Raw genomic sequence first — 20,348 nt, forward strand, 5'->3', positions numbered from 1 at the left:
TTATATTTCATATTTAAATTTATTAAACACATTGTGTAAAATCTACATTGTTTCCGTTTTCATGTTTACAGATAGGTGCTTTGTCACCATGATATGGTAAAGGACTTCCACAGCCTACCTTTTTAAATGAATTCTGTTCAATACTGAGAAATTCTGGCTCATTAAGCTCTCTTTTCATTGCTTTCCCTTTATTTCCCTAAGTCACAGCAAAGACAGGCTTAAGTTCCAGAAAAAAAGTGAAACCATTCCAAGGAATGTCTGTTGATATGAGTACCTGGAATCTATTCTGGGAACAGGGAGAACTCCTAGAGAGATCTAAATGCATCTGACAAAAATACATAAAAGGGCAATGTCTTTTGGACAGCAATTTGAAAAAATAATTGAAGTGCCACCATCTTAAAAAGTGCTGGATACACAGTGCCATTTGTGAAGGTTTCAGGCATCATTGTGGAATTTCTTCAGCATCAGACAGGTTTTGTGGAGTTACTGTGCAAATCCTCAAATGGTACAAATTCACCCCACTTTTCAACTGATGGCACTGTACAAATGGAAAATATGCATTAGCTACTTTCTTTTAAAGCAACAGTACTAGCTATCTGCAAACTACAGTTAATGCACATGTAAACTTTCATGCACCAGAAGCCAATTTTAGTCATACAAGAAAGGGTTATTTTCATATCCTGTGACACCTCTCCTTACGCATATGTAGAAATCAGATTGCACCTTTTATTCTGACATCACACTAGCACACATACCGTATATTTGTATTACCCTAAGATACAACTCTCCTTCATAATTAGTTTACCTTTTATTATACATCCACTAATTTATAGTTTTGTTCTTTACAAAGAAGATGTTAGAGACTCTTTATGGCATTGAAATAAAAACATGATTCCAGAATTTGTACAGGGAAAAATGGAATGGCTTGCTGTCAATTCACATGATAATTTTTTAATTCCAGGTCAATGATATGGCACATACTGTGAAATGAAGAACTAGTCACGAAAAAGAAAAGAAAAAACAACACACATTGAAAATGTACACCCGATAAAAGTAATTTACATTGACAGGTAAGGAATGTCATTTATTAAGGCTGTGCTTTAGAGAGGACATTTAGGGTCAAGTCGCCTTGGTCAAGGCACAGAACAGGAAGAGGTGAGCACAGCTGTCTAGAAGAGGTATATACAATCACTGATGAGGTGGGCAGGCATGCAAATACAAAACCGCACAGCTGTTGTTTGCAACAAAACTTGACATAAGTAAAACAAAATACTGTGAAGTTTTTACAAGTCCACCATTTTACTTCATTATTTAAAAAAATTGGCAAAAATTCCAAAACAAAAAAGATTCACAATTTGAGTAAGTTAAATCATTTGAAACAAAAGTGCTTCCCAGCTCCAAAACCTGCCTGGTTGTGCTATCTGGTCTAGAAGCATTTTGCAGACATCTTAGGAGTGTTCCACACAACTGAAATGTCAGCCGGGAGAAAAGAAATGGAATATTTCCACAGGATACTTCAAACAGTTTTAAATCGTTCAAGTAGTCGACTTCTTACAGCTTCATTTCCAAACCAACCACAATGGTACAGCAATGAGGCTCAGGCATCCTTTAGCAGCAGAAGTTTGCCTCAAAGGGCACGGGGTCTCTTCGGATTGATTTGTTTACTGGCCTGTTCTTCCTCTTGTAGTGCTGTGCGGAAGGACTTCACTTTATCTTAAAAGGAAATAAGGAAGATCAATAGTAACTAAGTAATTTCAGTGTGGTTCCAATACCTAGGGGCTCCACCCTGATGGCTAATTATGTGTTTTTAAAAATTGATGCACAGTAATTGTTTTAGATGTTTTAATTCTCTGGTTTTTAATGTAGATGTTTACCAATTGTTTGTTATTCTAAGGCACTGAATTGTTGCTGATATGTGAGACTGCTCAGAGTCCGGCTGGGGGTTGAAAAGGGTGGGGTACAAATAAGGTAAATAAAGAAATACTTCGAAAAAATAATATTAAAATCAGAGTTTAGCCTCAAGGGAACAGACTGCATTGTGTTCACTACTTCTACAGAATAAATGCAAGAAGAAAACTGGAAATAAAGTTTCTGTTTTAGAGGAAATATAATTTATCATTACTTTCAAACCTAAAACAAAGCCTTAACTATCTTAAATGGAAAGAAGCCAGCTTTGTGTATTATTATTTGTAGCTGGCTTGTTTCCACTACCCCCAATTAAGATTAACACTACAAGTTATGTGTGGCCAACATAACATAGGAACAAACATTTCCAAATTCTTCACAGCCATACTGGAAGAATGGAGATTATACAAGTCCAAATCACACTGAAGCTCTCTCAAGACAATTATACAAACTGTATAAGCTTATGTGCTCCCTCTCATTGAAATTTAATCCTCTAGGTAGAATTTGTACAATTGCTTTCTATGAGCAGCACAATGACACTCTATTCCCAGCATCTAACTGTTTATCAACCACCCACTGAATTCTAAAATAAGTCAATTAACACTCTTGTTAAATCCGCTAGTTACGCAAAAGAGATATTCAACCTACCTCGAAGTTCAGTAAACACGTAAATTTTTTGTTCTAGGATTGCTTCAAGCTGTGTCGCATAGGAGTCCACATCATAGTCTACTTCTTCTGTCATTTCCAGAAGAGCTTTTTCATCTTCTAACCATCTAATAGATTCCTAATAAGAACAAAAAGAGGCAAGGAGACAAACAATTGGATAGAAAGCTGAACTTAAATTCTAATGCCATTCTCAAAATCAGCTATTTGTATCCTGCAGGTTTTTTATGACCCCCTATTCTACCACCCCATTTTTTATTCAAAACAACTTTCATGACTTTGGGGAGCATAGGGACAATGTCCTTAAATACCTCAGTGTCCTTAAATACCTCAAGGGGAAGGAACATAATGAAACTGCACTTATACACCCAAAAGCAGGAGGATGGTGTGAGTTTTAAATAGGGATGTCCAATCTGTGTGGACGGTCTCTTGGGGCTAGGCGCATATCCAGACAAACAGATTCATCTGAAATACTGACCCCAAAACAAGAACTTTAAAGTACTGTTTCAATGAATATGATGTATCATAATCTTGTGATGATAATTTACAGCATATGTAGGTGGATATGCAAATAAATATTTGTATTATAACCTACCATATATTTTACTGAACTAACATGTCTGGTTTTCAAGCCTTTTGCTCTGCCTTTTTCGGTACAGGCTTTATGTCATTGTAATTTCAGGTTTCCCACCCCATACTACAATGTACTTAAAATGTCTAACAAGCTTGAATAAGGTATCAAAACATACCTTAGATTAATATATAATCTTATGTAAAATGTCTTTATAACCAACTTTATAACCAACTACGGTTAACCAACTAACCGTCATACTGTGTTTTTATAATAAGTTATTAAGTACTTAGAAAACTATAGAAAAATAAACAGGCTTACTGCCCCAATTTGGTCTTACTAGTACTACTCTTGACAGCTAACAAGCTAAGTTTGGACATAGTGATTTTTTTATTTATTTGTTTTAGACAGTAGATAACTATGTCATAGCCTTTCTCTGCTTCTAAAAGTTCCTTCAGTTTCAATAATATCTTGCTTTGTGGGATGGGAGAAACTATTGTTTCTGAAACATAAACTGAAAGACCACACAGATGCTCCGAAATAACAAGGTTCTTTGTACTGTGAATGCTTACCTGGAAGACAGCTCTGTGGTCTTCTACAACTTGCTCCTCCATTTCCACCAACTGTGACACAGCTTCATGGAAAGTGAACAGCTGTGGTGAAACTTCCTCCTCCTTTGAAAAATAAGGAAGCTTGTTATAATTTGTATACACCGAGAAACAATTTGAAGCTGAGGCTAAAAGGAAAGTAGTGTTTAGAAGGAAAAAAATGACAGCTTTATGAAACTGCTTAACCTGTTATCAATTTCAAGGCTACTAATGGAGCCTATCTGAAGCATTTGTCTATCACTGGAAAGCAATAACCTAACCATGACCTAAGCCACAGAATCTCAGACCAAACAGAAAATAACTGCCAGAAAACCCTTACAAATGCCAAACCCTTACCAATTTACATCAAATCAGACTTTTTTCATGAATGATATTGTTTGTATGTTAATTCCAAGCAGAGCATCTTCTTAGAGCAAGTCCATGGTCTCTAATTAATTAATATCCCAGATTCCTATTAAAAGTTATGCTCAGGGCAGAAAACAATAAAATAATAATGGTATTGCAAAATATTAAAACAAAAGCAAAATATAAATGCCCACACCAGGTTAAAATCTGAATAACAACAAATCATCTTAGACATGCAAAGTCCATCCAAACAAAAATTAGCAACCAACAAGACAATTTGGCCTTCCCTGTAAAAGGGTTCCGGTCTAGGAAAGCCCTCTCCCACCTTGGCAACAAAGAAAGAGACAGTATCTTCAAATCCAAAAAGATTCATATAAAAGAATGGGATTTTTCAAATAGTGATAACATATTCCAGAAATTGTCCCCATCCTCGCCCTCTACTCCAATCTGACAAGATGAGCTATTACCCAATCAAACTATCTAAAAGTAAGGCTTGGAATTTTATTTCCTAAAAAAAGGACCAGCCTGGACAAAGGGAATGAGGTCATCCGGGGTTTTGGAGTTCGGTGCCATCTCTACGCGGATGACACCCAACTCTACTACTCTTTTCCACCTAAATCCAAGGAAGCCCCTCGGATACTGGATCAGTGTCTGGCCGCTGTGTTGGCCTGGATGAGGGCGAACAAGCTGAGACTTAATCCTGATAAGACAGAGGTCCTCCAGGTCAGTCGAAAGTCCGATCGGGGTATTGGGTGGCAACCTGTGCTTGACGGGGTCACACTCCCCCTGAAGGCGCAGGTCAGCAGCTTGGGGGTCCTCCTGGATTCGGGGCTGACGCTTGAAGCTCAGGTGTCGGCCGTGGCCGGGAGGGCCTTTGCACAATTAAAATTTGTGCGCCAGCTGCGACCATACCTCGAGAAGTCTGATCTGACCATGGTGGTCCACACCTTAGTTACCTCTAGACTGGATTATTGCAATGCGCTCTACGTGGGGCTGCCTTTGAAGACGGTCTGGAAACTGCAATTAGTTCAACGCACGGCAGCCAGGTTTCTAACTGGAGCAAATTACAGGGCACGTTCAACGCCTCTGTTTAAGGAGCTCCACTGGCTGCCGCTTACTTTCCAAGCCCAATTCAAGGTGCAGGTTCTTACCTACAAAGCCCTAAACGGTTTGGGACCCGCCTACCTTAGAGACCGCATTTCCCCCTATGAACCCGCACGATCTCTTCGCTCGTCAGGGGAGGCCCTCCTCTCGCTCCCACCACCCTCGCAGGCGAGGTTGGTGGGGACAAGAGAGAGGGCCTTCTCTGTCGTGGCCCCCCAGCTTTGGAACCTGCTCCCTAGGGAGATTAGGCTGCCCCCCACCCTCCTCTCCTTCCGGAAGAATCTGAAAACCTGGCTTTTCCGGAAAGCCTTTGATGAGTGACTTTTGTTGGTTTAAGATGCCTGCCTATGTAATAATAGACCCACTTTTATGTAATAATAGGCCCTTTTATTGTCACTATTGTCATTTATAGTACTTCATTGACTATGTCAATTGTGTAACTATCTCCTCCCGATTTGACACATTCACCTTTCGGCCCAGACTTGTGTTTGATATACCTGTTTTAACATTTTATCTTGTATTGTTGATATTGTTGATTTAGTGTTGTAAATTTGTGTTTTTGTTTTGATTTTATATTGTGATGTTGGGCAAGGCCCCATGTGAGCCGCCCCGAGTCCCTTCGGGGAGATGGAGCGGGGTACAAGAATAAATTATTATTATTATTATTATTATTATTATTATTATTATTATTATTATTAAATCTAAAGAGCACAAAAAGCTAATTTTCAAAAATATATTACTTGAAACTATGCAACCCCGCTTAACCTTCACACAATTAGACACAAAAACTACAAAAAATGACTTCATTAGGAATATTTCTCACTCCATAGTAATCCCAATGTATATCAGGGTTTAAAATGTTCTGTGCCCAGATGGGTATTTCTGCTGGCAAAATCAAGAACATTTCACAATATCCACTCAAAATCAAGATAGCAGAATCACAGAACAGTAGAGTTGGAAGAGACCTCATGGGCCATCCAGTCCAACCCCCTGCCAAGAAGCAGGAAATCGCATTCAAAGCACCCCTGACAGATGGCCATCCAGCCTCTGCTTAAAAAGCCTCCAAGGAAGGAGCCTCCACCACAGTCCGGGGGAGAGAGTTCCACTGCCGAACAGCCCTCACAGTGAGGAAGTTCTTCCTGATGTTCAGGTGGAATCTCCTTTCCTGTAGTTTGAAGCCATTGTTCCGCGTCCTAGTCTGCAGGGCAGTAGAAAACAAGCTTGCTCCCTCCTCCCTATGACTTCCCCTCACATATTTGTACATGGCTATCATGTCTCCTCTTAGCCTTCTCTTCTGCAGGCTAAACATGCCCAGTTCTTTAAGCCGCTCCTCATAGGGCTTGTTCTCCAGACCTTTGATCATTTTAGTTGCCCTCCTCTGGACGCTTTCCAGCTTGTCAACCCTTCAACTGCGGTGCCCAGAATTGGACGCAGTATTCCAGGTGTGGTCTGACCAAGGCAGAATAGAGGGGGAGCATGACTTCCCTGGATCTAGACGCTATACCCCTATTGATGCAGGCCAGAATCCCGTTGGCTTTCTTAGCAACTGCATCACATTGCTGGCTCATGTTTAACTTGTTGTCCACAAGGACTCCAAGATCTTTTTCACATGTACTGCTGTCTAGCCAGGCGTCCCCCATTCTGTATCTTTGCATTCCATTTTTTCTGCCGAAGTGAAGTATCTTGCATTTGTCCCTGTTGAACTTCATTTTGTTAGTTTCGGCCCATCTCTCTAGTCTGTTAAGATCGTTTTGAATTCTGCTCCTGTCTTCTGGAGTATTGGCTATCCTTCCCAGTTTGGTGTCGTCTGCAAACTTGATGATCATGCCTTCTAACCCTTCATCTAAGTCGTTAATAAAGATGTTAAACAGAATCGGGCCCAGGACAGAACCCTGCGGCACTCCATTCGTGACTTCTTTCCAAGATGAAGACGACGCATTGGTGAGCACCCTTTGGGTTCGTTTGCTTAGCCAATTACAGATCCACCTAACCGTAGTTTTGTCTATCCCACACTTTACTAGTTTGTTTGCCAGAAGGTTGTGAGGGACTTTGTCGAAGGCCTTACTGAAATCTAGGTACGCTACATCCATGGCATTCCCTGTATCGACCCAATTCGTAACTCTATCGAAAAAAGAGATCAGATTAGTCTGGCATGACTTGTTTTTGGTAAATCCGTGTTGACTATTAGCAATGACTGCATTTGTTTCTAAGTGTTTGCATTTGTACCTCTAGTGGAACATTTCCCTGTCAGCCCTCTTTCTTTGAAAAAAAAAATAATACCATGGCTGTGTCTTTAAAAAACATGGCAGATGCCTGAAACTCAGCAGCATTGTTTCCAGCTCTTTGGGTGCAGTGCTGTAAAATAGCACTCTAAACACCACAGAAGCATACAAGAAGCTCGGCCTCTCACTGAACATAGAGAAAACCAAAGTGCTCTTCCAACAGGCACCAGCTAATCCCTCTGCAAAGCCAGGAATACAACTTAATGGTGTAACATTAGAAAATGTTGATCATTTCCGCTACCTTGGCAGCCACCTCTCCACAAAAGTCAACATCGACACTGAAATACAACACCACTTGAGATCTGCAAGTGCAGCATTTTTCAGAATGAAGCAGAGAGTGTTTGATGATCGGGACATCTGTAGAGATACCAAGGTGCTTGTTTATAAAGCCATTGTCCTCCCAACCCTGCTCTACGCCTGCGAAACATGGACGGTCTACAGACGTCACACTCAACTCCTGGAGCGTTTCCATCAGCGTTGACTCAGAAAAATCCTGCAAATCTCTTGAGAAGACAGGCAGACAAGTGTCAGCGTGCTTGAGGAAGCAAAGACCACCAGCATTGAAGCGATGCTCCTACGCCATCAACTCCGCTGGACTGGCCACGTCGTCCGAATGCCCGATCACCGTCTCCCAAAGCAGTTGCTCTACTTCGAACTCAAGAACGGGAAACAGAATGTTGGTGGGCAGGAAAAGAGATTTAAAGATGGGCTTAAAGCCAACCTTAAAAACTGTGGCATAGACACAGAGAACTGGGAAGTCCTGGCCCTTGAGCACTCTAATTGGAGGTCAGCTGTGACCAGCAGTGCTGCGGAGTTCGAAGAGGCACAAATAGAGAGCTTAAGGGAGAAACATGCCAAGAGGAAGGAGCGTCAAGCCAACCCTGACCAGGACCGCCTTCCACCTGGAAACCAATGTCCTCACTGCAGGAGAACATTCAGATCAAGTATAGGTCTCTTCAGCCACCTATGGACACACCCCCAAGACAACAGAAATGGAAGACAATCGTCCTCGAACTACGAGGGATCGCCTAAGGTAAGGTAAAATAGCTCATTTTGCAAGTATAGTTCTCAGTGAATTGTGCCACAGGACATGACGTTGGGGAACTAAAATATCTCATCTGCCTGACGGAGTGTTGTGATCATTTCATTCTGCTTAGGGCAATTTCTATTGAAAAAGTGTGATGCTGTGAAGAAAAACAATGTGCATAATGATGATGATAATAATAATAATAGTGTTTATTTATACCCTTCCTTCTCTCTCCACAAGAAGACTCAATTAAAAGCATTTCAATACAATTTAAAATCGACAAATATACAAACATTAAAACAGGAATAAATATAAATGGTATTTTTAAAATTCAGTTAAAATCCAGTGCTTGGTACACCTCCAAAAACTGTTAGAAGCGAGGGTGCCTCACTACTGAATTGAACTGAAGCTCAAAGCCAAGAACCTAACAGGAAAAGACAACAGGACTGTTATGTTTCATGAATGCTCTCGTGTCCAAATACAGGCCCCACAAGGGTAACTGAATCACTGTGAGAATTCTAATACCATTAGCCTCCACTATCACTGAGGAATATTTCCAGCCAGGTATGTAAAACCCTAAAAGGTATATAGACAGCCACGTGAAGTCTTTTTTAGAACCATATTTGGCAGAGACACATCTTGCTGCCATTAAAGTAAAATATAGATTTTTTTTTATTTTGAGTGGATATTGTGATGAATGTTGTTTTAACTAAGTTTCAAGTTGTGGTTTTATATGCTTATTGTTTTAGTCAATTTGTGTTTTTATTGTAGATGTACTTCTTGTTTTATGTTTTGGTACTTTATATGGGGTGTAAGTTGTCCCGAGTCCCTTTGGGGAGATGGTGGAGAGCTACAAGAATAATTTATTATTATTATTATTATTATTATTATTATTATTATTATTATTAAATAAGATTCTGTAGAATTCAAAGTAATTTAACTGAAATAAATCTCAGGCGATTCACAAAACAAAAGATGAATGCCTCCAACATGTCATTCACTTCGGCTTTTGTTTCATACAAAAAGATAAATGCCAACTGGCCAGGGTTTGCATTTCCACTGCACCAAAAACTACTGAGATTTGTGAGGTACTCACATTTTGTTCACAAAGCAGTTTCAGATCATCTCGCTGAGGTGAGCTCCCAACACCCCACTGTGCTTCCAAGTCGTCAATCTGATTTGGAGCATGATGCATGATTGGACGGATATCACCAGCAGCACTGGGATCAACTGTCAGCTCCTTTACTCTACAGTTGCAAAATAAGTGTTCATTTTAGCAACAATTCACTTAAACAAGTCAAAAAAAGAACACTTCATCAATTCACAGGCAATTCACAGAAATTATGGTGATGTCAGCTTCATGCTGTTAATGTAAGGTATTAATTGTAGTATTGTTGATTAAAAGATGAAACTTTGCAGTCATACAAGAATTTGTATCATACTATAATTTCATATCATTATTTAAACAAGCACACATCTTACTTCAATTAGTCAGATGCAGAAAATCTAAAGCTACTAAAGGTGACATCACCATCACTTACACATGAGGGGGAGGGGGAACAAGCCTGGGCATGAAATGTTTGAAAAAGTAAAGATGAATAATAGTAACTGGGAAGATGATTTGCAGGCCATGCAGTGCCAACACCTGTTGTCAAACAAAATGAAAACAAAAAGGTGATGACTCAAAAAACAACGACAGTAAGTGGAGGTTTGTCTGTAAGATTACACAACTTAATAGGGGTGATCCCACTAAAACAAAAAAAAATTCCATGTAAAGAATGAAGTAGACCTTGTGATCGAAGGAGAAAAGTCGTCATACTCATAGGAAGGAGAGAGATCAGAGCGACTGCCACTACCCTGTGAGAAGGGAATGTCTGAAGGACTAATTCCAAATTCCTTTACTCTGCAGCAGCAAGATACAGCAGCAAATTAAAAGAAAATGTTCTTGTAAAGACCATGAAAATTACAACCACTATTATTGTAAGCAGCTATGTATGTAGCCCTTGAGCCATCAAACAAAATACTTCACAATCAATCTTTCAATAATACTCTTAGAAACCCTATACAAGTAATTAATATAAACTACTGTATATACTCATATATAAATCAACCTCATGTATAAGTTGAGAATAGGTTTGGGGGCCAAAATTATAGATTTTGATATGCCCCATGAATAAGTCAAGGGTTATGGATACGGAGAGGAGAATACGCCAATGCTGCTTCAAGGGCTTAGCCACCCATGTCACCATTTCATTGCCCAGGGATTCAAAAAGGCAAGAAGCGGTGCCACGATGGAGACAGTAATAGGGCAAGTACTTTCAGGTTATCCAAGGATGGACTAAGCTCTGGCCTTTTGCCACTCTACTCAAAGGGATTTTGGCCTGCAGCAATAGGAGTATAGTGTCTAGATTCAGGGAAGTCATGCTACCTCTCTTTTCTGTCTTGGTCAGACCACACCTGGAATACTGTGTCCAATTCTGGGCACTGCAATTTAAGGGACATGTTGACAAGCTGGAATGTGTCCAGAGGAGGGCGACTAAAATGATCAAGGGTCTGGAGAATAAGTCCTATGAGGAGCGGCTTAAAGAGCTGGGCATGTTTAACCTGCAGAAGAGAAGGCTAAGAGGAGACATGATAGCCATGTATAAATATGTGAGGGAAAGTCATCGAGAGGAGGAAGCAAGCTTGTTTTCTGCTGCTCTGGAGACTAGGTTAATGCTGAACAATGGCTTTAAACTACAGGAAAGGAGATTTCACCTGAACATCAGGAAGAACTTCCTCACTGTGAGAGCTGTTTGGCAGTGGAACTCTCTCCCCCAGACTGTGGTGGAGGTTCCTTCGTTGGAGGCTTTTTAAGCAGAGGCTGGATGGCCATCTGTCGGGGGTGCTTTGAATGCAATTTCCTGCTTGTTGGCAGGGGGTTGGACTGGATGGCCCATGAGGTCTCTTCCAACTCTATTATTCTATGATTCTATGATTCTAAGAAGCAGATGGTTCCTGTTTTTGATTAGTTAATGTACTATACTCACATTGACCCGTGAATAGTCAATGCAGTTTGTTGGGTTTGACTCTTCTGACTAGATTTTCTAGACTTACACATGAGTACATAGGATAGGAAACTGAGGTCAAAGGATGGTAACTTCAACATGGTTTTCTTACGAGTCAATACATGGAACAGAATGGAAGGAAACTGATTCCCATTAATGAGCCACATAAGCATCTCAGGGCAGCACTAGTTATATTTTTGTATAACTTCAGAAATGGGAACAAATCATTGCAATGTGACCCATGAATCAGTTCTTATTTTAGTCATATACATTACAAAAATACACAGCCATGCACTTTAAAGGCTTCACCAATATCTACTTATAAAAGCTTAAAAGGTTGTACACTGAGAAGAACCTATATAGGACCTGCTAAAATGTTACGAGATGCAGAAACAGAATCCAAATATAGTTAGTTACAAACAGACATGTATCAACAAAGGAATTAGTCCTCCTGTATAAGCCTAGAAATTTGGCAGCAGCACCACAGCAGATCTGTCTAGCATAATACCTGAATACACAGTGCTATCGTTCTGCCAACAGAACAGGTAATATTTTCCAGTAAGGTACATCATCCAAGGAAACGCGAGTTTTAAGACAAACAAACACAATTTGCTCTTCCAGTATTCACTGCTGACCTTATCCCACCCCCCACCCCCATTTTCTTATCATCTTCATGCACTAGCAAAACTGAGTCCCATGGAAGCCATCCCATGGCCGCACATGGAAATCCATCTTGCTAGAGTGAGACGATGGTCAGAAGCCTTAATTGAAGACAGCGTGAAACAGAGGAAAGCCAGAAGAAGATGGAAAACGTTGTGGGATGGCTGCCCATTCCCAAAGACGGAATTTGCTAAGGTAGATCGGGTCCCCAATCTTAAGGACGCTTTCCCCCGCTTCCTCCTCCCCTCTTGCACGTGAAATTTGAAAACAGGAGAAGACAGCTGTTTTCAACACAAGACCTTCTGTTTATGTTTAAGCCAGCCCAATGCCAGTTCAGATCTTCATCTGTATTACCCTACAACAGTGTAAGAAAGCTGAGTCCTGAAAGAAGATTTTCAGGTTTAAATGGAGTCTAATTCATTACAATTAGTCTTCAGTTGGTATCAAAAGTCACAAACGTATGTCAATTGAGGCTTTTTCAGTGTTAAACTTGAAGTGTATATAAATAAATATAAAGCAGTTCAAATCTGTCCTTTGGTCTAGATTTTCGAATGCCATTAAATAAACCTAGACAGCTCAAAAGCTAAATTGCACCAACAAACCACAAACAAAGAATGTATATACATTTATATAAACTTTATCATACCTGTTTGCATATCTTAATGTATTTAGTGTGTTTTCACAAGATGCCATCCCAGGAGAAATAGTAGCAATCTGAGAGCAAAAAAATAACAAAGGCCCAGAAGTGAATTTCTATTTAAAAGATATTTTTAAAAGGGATGTTTTTTAATGAAGCATACTAGCAGTTGGTTGCTGCATATTGTTTTTAACCTATTGTCAGCCATTAGAAAAGTTTAAAGCGAATCCATATTTCAGACCACCTTACACAGTACCATTCTACCCCACTATTCTTACAGTCTACTAAAGATGCCACTGCATTTTATTCAAAATGAATAACAGTAAACATACTTTTTTTTCTATTGGAAATGTTCTCTCTTTATTTCTTCATACCTAGCAATTCTTCTGAAAGGGGATACACCCCAGTTCTAGGAGATATCATATCGAACCTATGATCATGCTTCCTTATGTATATCTACAATCTGAATTCTAGTAACAGAAAGTTAGGAACTTTGAGTTGTAGCAAGCAGAGAGCCTCTAACTGCTCATGCTGCCATAGCAATGCCATGAGAAACAAGATACCAAACAATTACAATCCTTCCAAGATCATTTCAAATAAACACAAGATTTATTCTAAAGTGAGTACAATAATTAAATGAATAAATACCATATAAAATGTATTTTTTTAAAAATAACAGTGCCATTGTTCCTGTTGGTGCTTGATTTTCAGAATACTTTGGCAGTGAACTTTCTGCAAAGTGCAAGGAAAACCAATCTTATTCATATGCAGATATGCAATTTCTGAAGTTCCACTCAAACCAAGTAGAAGGATCCAACCAAGAAAGGGTTAATTCCAGTCAATGTCCAAGCTTGGCAAGAGACCATGTGTATCTTTTTTGAAAAATATTTATTATTTTAGAGTGTTTTCCCCCATTTGCCTTTCTCTGCCAGGAGATAAGGAACTACCCATGAAAGGTAATTACCATAGTGGAACAATGCCCTGCTAGGGACAGTGGCAAGAATGTACAGTAGAGTCTCACTCATCCAAGCTAAATGGGCCGGCAGAACCTTGGATAAGTGAATATCTTGGATAATAAGGCGGGATTAAAGAAAAACCTACTAAACATCAAATTAGGTTACGATTTTACAAATTAAGCACCAAAACATCATGTTATACAACAAATTTGACAGAAAAAGTAGTTCAATACGCAGTAATGTTATGTTGTAATTACTGTATTTACAAATTTAGCACCAAAATATCACGATATATTGAAAACATTGACTACAAAAATGCACTGGATAATCCAGAACCTTGGATAAGCGAGTCTTGGATAAGTGAGACTCTACTGTAATTTAATTGGACAGGATTTGCTAAAGCAATCTTCTGCCAAAGAGCACCCTAGCTGAGGCAAATCTGTCCAGTCTGTAATACTTTGTAAAAAAAAAAAAAAAAAGGCGTAGCCCACGTTCCTGCTCTGAAAAATTTCCTTCAGGGCAGCGCTAGTTGCGAAGGCTGCTGAAGTGGCTTCTGACCTGGTAGAGTATGCTGTTACCCTATGTGGGTTCAGGGAGGTCAAGGGATTCATAAGCTAGGGATACATGTCTTAATCCATTGAACCAATACATATGGAGAGACCTTCTTCGCACACAGAAGGCAAGGAGTGTCCATTTTTCTGAATGACCTAGTAGTGTGTCTGATATACAGCTTTGGAGCTCTCCTAATGCCCATTTTGTTTCATTGATTCTTTTAAGGATGAAATGGGGTAAAACAGTAGTAAAAAATCACCATTGGGCAGTGTAACAGGGAATTTACTATAGGTAAAAAAAACCCAGATTAAACCAGAGAGAGACAGGGTGGTTATCAAATTTACAAGAAAAGGGGTCCATACAGAGAACTGATAGATCAGAAACCCCCTGGTTGAGGTAACCAGGAAAAGTACCTTTTCACAGGATTCGTAGTGAAACCGTCTTTAAGGCAGTCTGGAAAGGTCTTCTTTATGTGAGGATGGAAAGAAATAAACTGATTGTAGCAAGTCAACAAATGGAGACCGTAACTATAATTTGGCACCATAAGATGTTAGGTTTAAGACCCAGGTCAAGGCCTATTTGCAGAACTAGGGGGGGGGGCAATGATAAATACTCTTTGCATTACCTGGGTGGTGATTGAAATTAATCCTTTCATGAATGGTTGCTTCTCCACTGGGTGAGAAAGTATTAATCTCTTCACAAAGAACTAAGAAAGGATACAGCATCCTTAGAAGTAGGACAGTGTATGTAGAGTAAGATGGACACTACTGTATCTTTCTGACAAATAAAATAACAATGAATTAAAGGGCTATTGTAGTAGTAACTCTTAAGCTGGCACATGGCATCTGGTGAGATATATGAAATACTTCCCCCACAGAGAGAATTTACTGAATTCTGATGAGTAAGTTTCACATCAAAATCAGTCATGAAAAGCTGAGCATCAATGCCCCAAAAGAAAGATCACAGCTGGAATAAATCCCTTAAGCTAATTTTAAAGGCAAGTATTTGAACAGATAGCTGAAGGATGAGGAAATAATCAAGGAAGAACATGATATAACTGCCATGTATTGTGAATAATAACTACAATAATGCTTAATTAGCAGGGCCAATAGGAAGAATAATGAGAATTGCATTTTGAAACATCTAGTGTATTCCAAGTATCTTAGACCTGGCTAACATGATTTGTTGTTGTTGCTGTGTGCCTTCAAGATGTTTTTGACTCACGGCAACCCTAAGGCTGCCATCATGGGATTTGCTTGTACCAATTTATTAGCTCCAAAGAATATACAACCTGCCATCCAATTTGGACATGGTCTCCAGTGAATTACACTTGACCTATTAAAATGGAACAAAATACTTACCATACACGTGCGAGAGTTTTCTCCTATGAATGAATCTCTCAGGACCTGAGTAAGTTTACTCGCTCTGAATGGCGTATGAGGTTTATTTCGGCCTAAGGCTCTGATGCACTCCTGTAAAGAGTAAATATGTTTATGCCTTTTCTTTTGCAAGATCTCTATAAAATACAAGCCAAATAAACAAATACATTATGTGGCATTTCACATGTTTATAAGCTAGTATCAGAAAGGTGCTTCTTGTTACGGGTTTGTTGAAAAACAAACTGCGTGCAGTTCTGTCCAGACTTATCCAGTTCTTTGTTGTATCCACAATGAGCAAAAGAAAACAAGCCAGGAAAATGGAAGAAAATCAAAATTTACTCTTAAGTAGCAGAGTCAAAAAAATCACAATAAAACTTCCAGCAACAAAACTCACATAAAGTCCCTTGCATTAAATTCATGCATCTTCATAGTAGGCTCTCAGCAAGCATTCAGTAAGTCCCCAAAAGACATTACAAACATTTCCCAGATATCACACAACTCTGACTGTATATAGTTCAAACCAGAATACCGATTCTGAACTGAATACAAACACTAGATTTTGGTGGAAACATTAAACGGGCAGCTAATGCTTTTAATTGCCACTGTTTCTCCTAACTTCATGAGCTTCTGCTTTGCAGCACAAAATAAATCACTCAAACTATGAACTGAGGAAAAGGAAAACCTAATATGATCATTTTTTTACTGCTGGCATTTTTAATGCCTCTTAAAAATTAAACTGAAAAAGCCCCTAGGCCAGTGGTTCCCAACCTTTGGTCCTCCAGGTGTTTTGGACTTAAACTCCCAGGAAATTTGTTTAGCAGCTGTTAGGAATTGTGGGAGCTGAAGTCCAAAACACTAAGGAATTTATCGGGTTTTAATCTGCTTTAATTTTTACTTTGGATGTTCTTAATGTATTATTAGCCGCTTTGAGTCTCGCCTTAGTGTGAGAGAAAAGCGGGTTAAAAATCAACTCAATAAATAAATAATAACACCTAGAGGATGAAAGGTTGAGAACCACTGCTCTAAACTAATAGCTTTTTCTGTATGTTTAAAATGGAATCAGGGTATAAAATGTACATATCTTATGTTTAGGCAACATGCACAATTCCTTCAAAGTTTTTCTTTGTAAATTGGTTGTTGTGGATACTTCTCTGACTGTGCATAACCAATACAGAACCAAACTATGAAATAAAGGGTTTATATTTATTTTATTTTTACATTTTAATTTATAATTTCGGTTATTTTACTGAAAGTAGCTTTGAAATGTAATACATAACTTTAAATGTGGTTCATTTCTAGTGAAGACAGCATTTAACCGCTCTGAGTCCCTTCAGGGAGAGGGCGGGATATAAATAAAGTATTATTATTATTATTATTATTATTATTATTAGCATTAAAATGCTGCTGTTGCTGAACTCACATTACTATATGCATGTTTTGAAATCATTCACACATAGCTACTTCTATAAACAATCCCCAAAATGAATGGCACTCCAAGCAGTACAAACACAGTTTAAGAGCCATCTGTTAGGTGTATTCCTTGCCTGGTATAGGTGCAAAGGACAAAGGAGGTCAGGACACAAAAAGAGACTTAAAAAAGATAGGCCTAAAAACCAAGGATGATTTTCAAGAAGTTTTATGTCTTTCCTTATGATGTTTGCCTGCTACAGATGTATTTGACTATTACTGCTAAAAATAATAACAATGTTTTGAATATTTTATCCATTGGAAAGATAACACTGCTATTTCAAACTAGAACAATGCTTTGACAAGTGGACTAGAGGATCTCTAGGTAGCTGAATTCCAATCTATTTTATTTTTTATCTTGAAACAAAAACTATCAGAGGTTACAGATGAAGCCATTCAATTATAAATGTTCCATTTATTTCTAACAATAGTAATTTGGAGTATATGTGGTTGTTTAGTTATTCTTAATCCCCTATATAATTAATGACATTGAGAAGATGACAAACAAAGCGGAGAAAGAGCACAACAATTCACTGCAATTAAGTACAAATGAACATTAAATCATGGATTTATATTTTTCATGTGCTGAATTACCTATGCATACATATCCAAATACAAAACATGTAGATATGGATATTTATTGTTGGATTTCTATTGCTAGCAAGTTACACAAACAGCAAAAATGCTTGCTGGTAAAATACTGTAAGTTCTTTTCCTAAGGAGAAACTAACATGTCAAAGATAGACACAATGAATGAATGACTACACACAAAAGACAACTTCCTCCAAGACCAAATACTGAAAACTTTCAAATGTAAATAAATGTGGCAAAGCAAGGAATAGAATTATATTATTTTGGCATGTCCTCAAAAGAGATGCTAAGAATACATTTTACAGTAATCATCATTGTATTATATAGAGTTATTTTCTGGTTAGCTAAGTAGGCAAGTCTGAAAATAGTTGTATTATTAAGTATTCACCATGTAATAAATTGTCTTCTTGTTTTGTAAACAATATAATATACACTGAAGATCAAAACAGAACTAATGCACTTCCTCTGTCTCTCTCACTCCATTTTGTTTAGTTACCTTAACAAATACATAATTTTCATATAAATGAAGTATGTAGTGGAACTTACAAAGAAAATCTATTCACCTTGGTGCCTATCTTATTTACTTGGCTAGTAGGCTATTTCATTTGAAAGTCATTATATAATACTATATTTTGTCTGAGATATAGGGTCAAAGAGACAGCTTAAATACCCTGAAGTCGCTAGATCCTTTCTGATTTTGGAAGTTAAATAGAAGCTATCCTGGTTAGTAACTGAATGGGGGACCACTAATGAGTATCAGGTAAAACAGGCTATATTTCAGAGGAAGACATTTCTGAGTATTCCTTGCCTAAAAAAACTGTGAAAATCATAAATTATCAGGCAACTTCAAGATATATAAACCCACGCATGAGGTAGAAGATCAGTTTGCTTTATCTTTCAAAGCTTCCCCTACTGAGTAATAGAAATTCAGTAAATACCTCCCCCTTCTTCACCTTATAATTGTAGTCAGAACTGGATGACATTTCTAGATGTAGTAGCCCTTTCTAAAGCAATATTTTTATCATGTCAGAAGCAAATTGAAAACATACTGCAAGTTGCTTCTGGTGTGAGAAAATTGGCCATCTACAAAGATGTTGCACAGGGGACGCCCGGATGTGTTACTATCCTGTTGGGAGGCTTCTCTCATATCCCTGCATGAGAAGCTAGGGCTGATAGATGGGAACTCACCCCGTCGTGCAGATATGAACCACCAACATTTAGGTCAGCAGTTCAGCCGGTCCCTTAGGCCCCTTTTAAGACAATAAGATTGCTAAACTTCAGAGATGTAAGTGTGATGCTGAAAAGGTATGTATTTTTAAAATTACCAAGGCTTTAAAATATATTATTGTACTCTGCTCAATTTACATGATGTTTACAGATACTGCAAAGCTATCAGAAGTAGGCTGGAGGAAAGAATCAAAACATCTGTCCACTGAGAACTCTTGTTCAGTGGTTCTCAACCTGGGGTCCCCAGATGTTTTTGGCCTACAACTCCCAGAAATCCCAGCCAGTTTATCAGCTGTTAGGATTTCTGGGAGTTGAAGACCAAAGACATCTGGGGACCCCAAGTTGAGAACCACTCCTCTAGATGGTGGCCGAAACCAGTATATGAGTGACTTCATATTTAAAACAAGGGTAGGTTTTAGGGTCAAAATACAGATTTTGGTATGACTTGTGGATAAGTTGGAGGTCATTCTGCAGAGAAGTAAAAGTAACAGCACTGTTTCAAGGACCCACCGGCTTCTGAACACCACAATCATGTTCCCACCTAGGCTTACAAAAAAACCTTTTGCCATTTTACTCAGAGAAGGGGATGATTCATTTTTTTTAATAAAAGCTACAGTGCAGTATTAACTAATATCAAACAAGGAATTATCCTCCTCTCTGATTAGAGTACCAAAAGGTGAAAGCTTAGTCTGTTTCAAGAAAACCTAAGAGAAGCACAAAGCCTCCCTTTTCTCTTGGTGTTACTTTTGAGTAAGCCACCCCTCCCTACTCTGAATGACTCCGAAGGGAAGGTGCAGAGCAGGAATCAAAGTATGGGAGAGCCATGGGGGTGATGCTGTGTGTCTCACAAGGACTGGAGAATTCAGGAGATTGAAGAGGTGGCCATCATTTCAATGTCACTCCCTCCACAACCCCCAAATGATGCTATTGCATCATTGGTTTCTTGTCTTGTTTTATTGTTCTATTCGGGCTTGGCCCCATGTAAGCCGCCCCGAGTCCCTTCGGGGAGATGGGGCGGGGTATAAGAATAAAATTATTATTATTATTATTATTATTATTATTATTATTATTATTATTGCGCTAGACATTCGAAAGGTCAGAAACAGAACCATGGAGAAGAGTGTACCATATGTAGGCAAGTATAAGCTGAGTTTTTCAGCTCTTTTTTAGGGCTGAAAAAGCCCTCCTCAGCTTATACTCGAGTGAGGGTCTTAGACAACTTATATTCAGGTCGGCTTATACTAGAGTATATAGGCAATTAGAGTTGGTCAGTCTTATCTTATTAAGTCTTATTATCTTAAATTACACTTTTATGTAAATATTCAAA

General features: G+C 38.7%; 1 protein-coding gene and 1 long non-coding RNA gene across 6 annotated transcripts in view; one reads left to right on the plus strand and one right to left on the minus strand.

Moving 5' to 3' along the window:
• Positions 1-20,348, minus strand: part of kif2a (kinesin family member 2A) — a 78,706-nt gene continuing 58,358 nt past the window's right edge. For 2 of the 5 annotated variants that reach the window (XM_008102859.2, XM_003216238.3), the window contains exons 15-21: positions 15,719-15,829; positions 12,859-12,926; positions 10,295-10,408; positions 9,602-9,752; positions 3,712-3,813; positions 2,554-2,689; positions 1-1,713 (exon numbers count right to left, since the gene is read on the minus strand). In XM_008102859.2, coding sequence (XP_008101066.1) covers positions 1,628-1,713; positions 2,554-2,689; positions 3,712-3,813; positions 9,602-9,752; positions 10,295-10,408; positions 12,859-12,926; positions 15,719-15,829 — 768 coding nt within the window. In that variant the 3' untranslated portion in view covers positions 1-1,627. The remainder of the gene's footprint in view (positions 1,714-2,553; positions 2,690-3,711; positions 3,814-9,601; positions 9,753-10,294; positions 10,409-12,858; positions 12,927-15,718; positions 15,830-20,348) is intronic. The other 3 variants (XM_008102860.3, XM_003216237.4, XM_062972391.1) reach the window with 2 other exon arrangements.
• On the plus strand, positions 3,811-19,622 carry LOC134296741 (uncharacterized). The gene is made up of 2 exons (XR_010003583.1): positions 3,811-9,069; positions 12,235-19,622. It is a non-coding gene; the product is annotated as an uncharacterized LOC134296741 (long non-coding RNA).

The sequence above is a fragment of the Anolis carolinensis genome, chromosome 2 (assembly GCF_035594765.1).
Source record: "Anolis carolinensis isolate JA03-04 chromosome 2, rAnoCar3.1.pri, whole genome shotgun sequence".
NCBI lineage: Eukaryota > Metazoa > Chordata > Lepidosauria > Squamata > Dactyloidae > Anolis > Anolis carolinensis.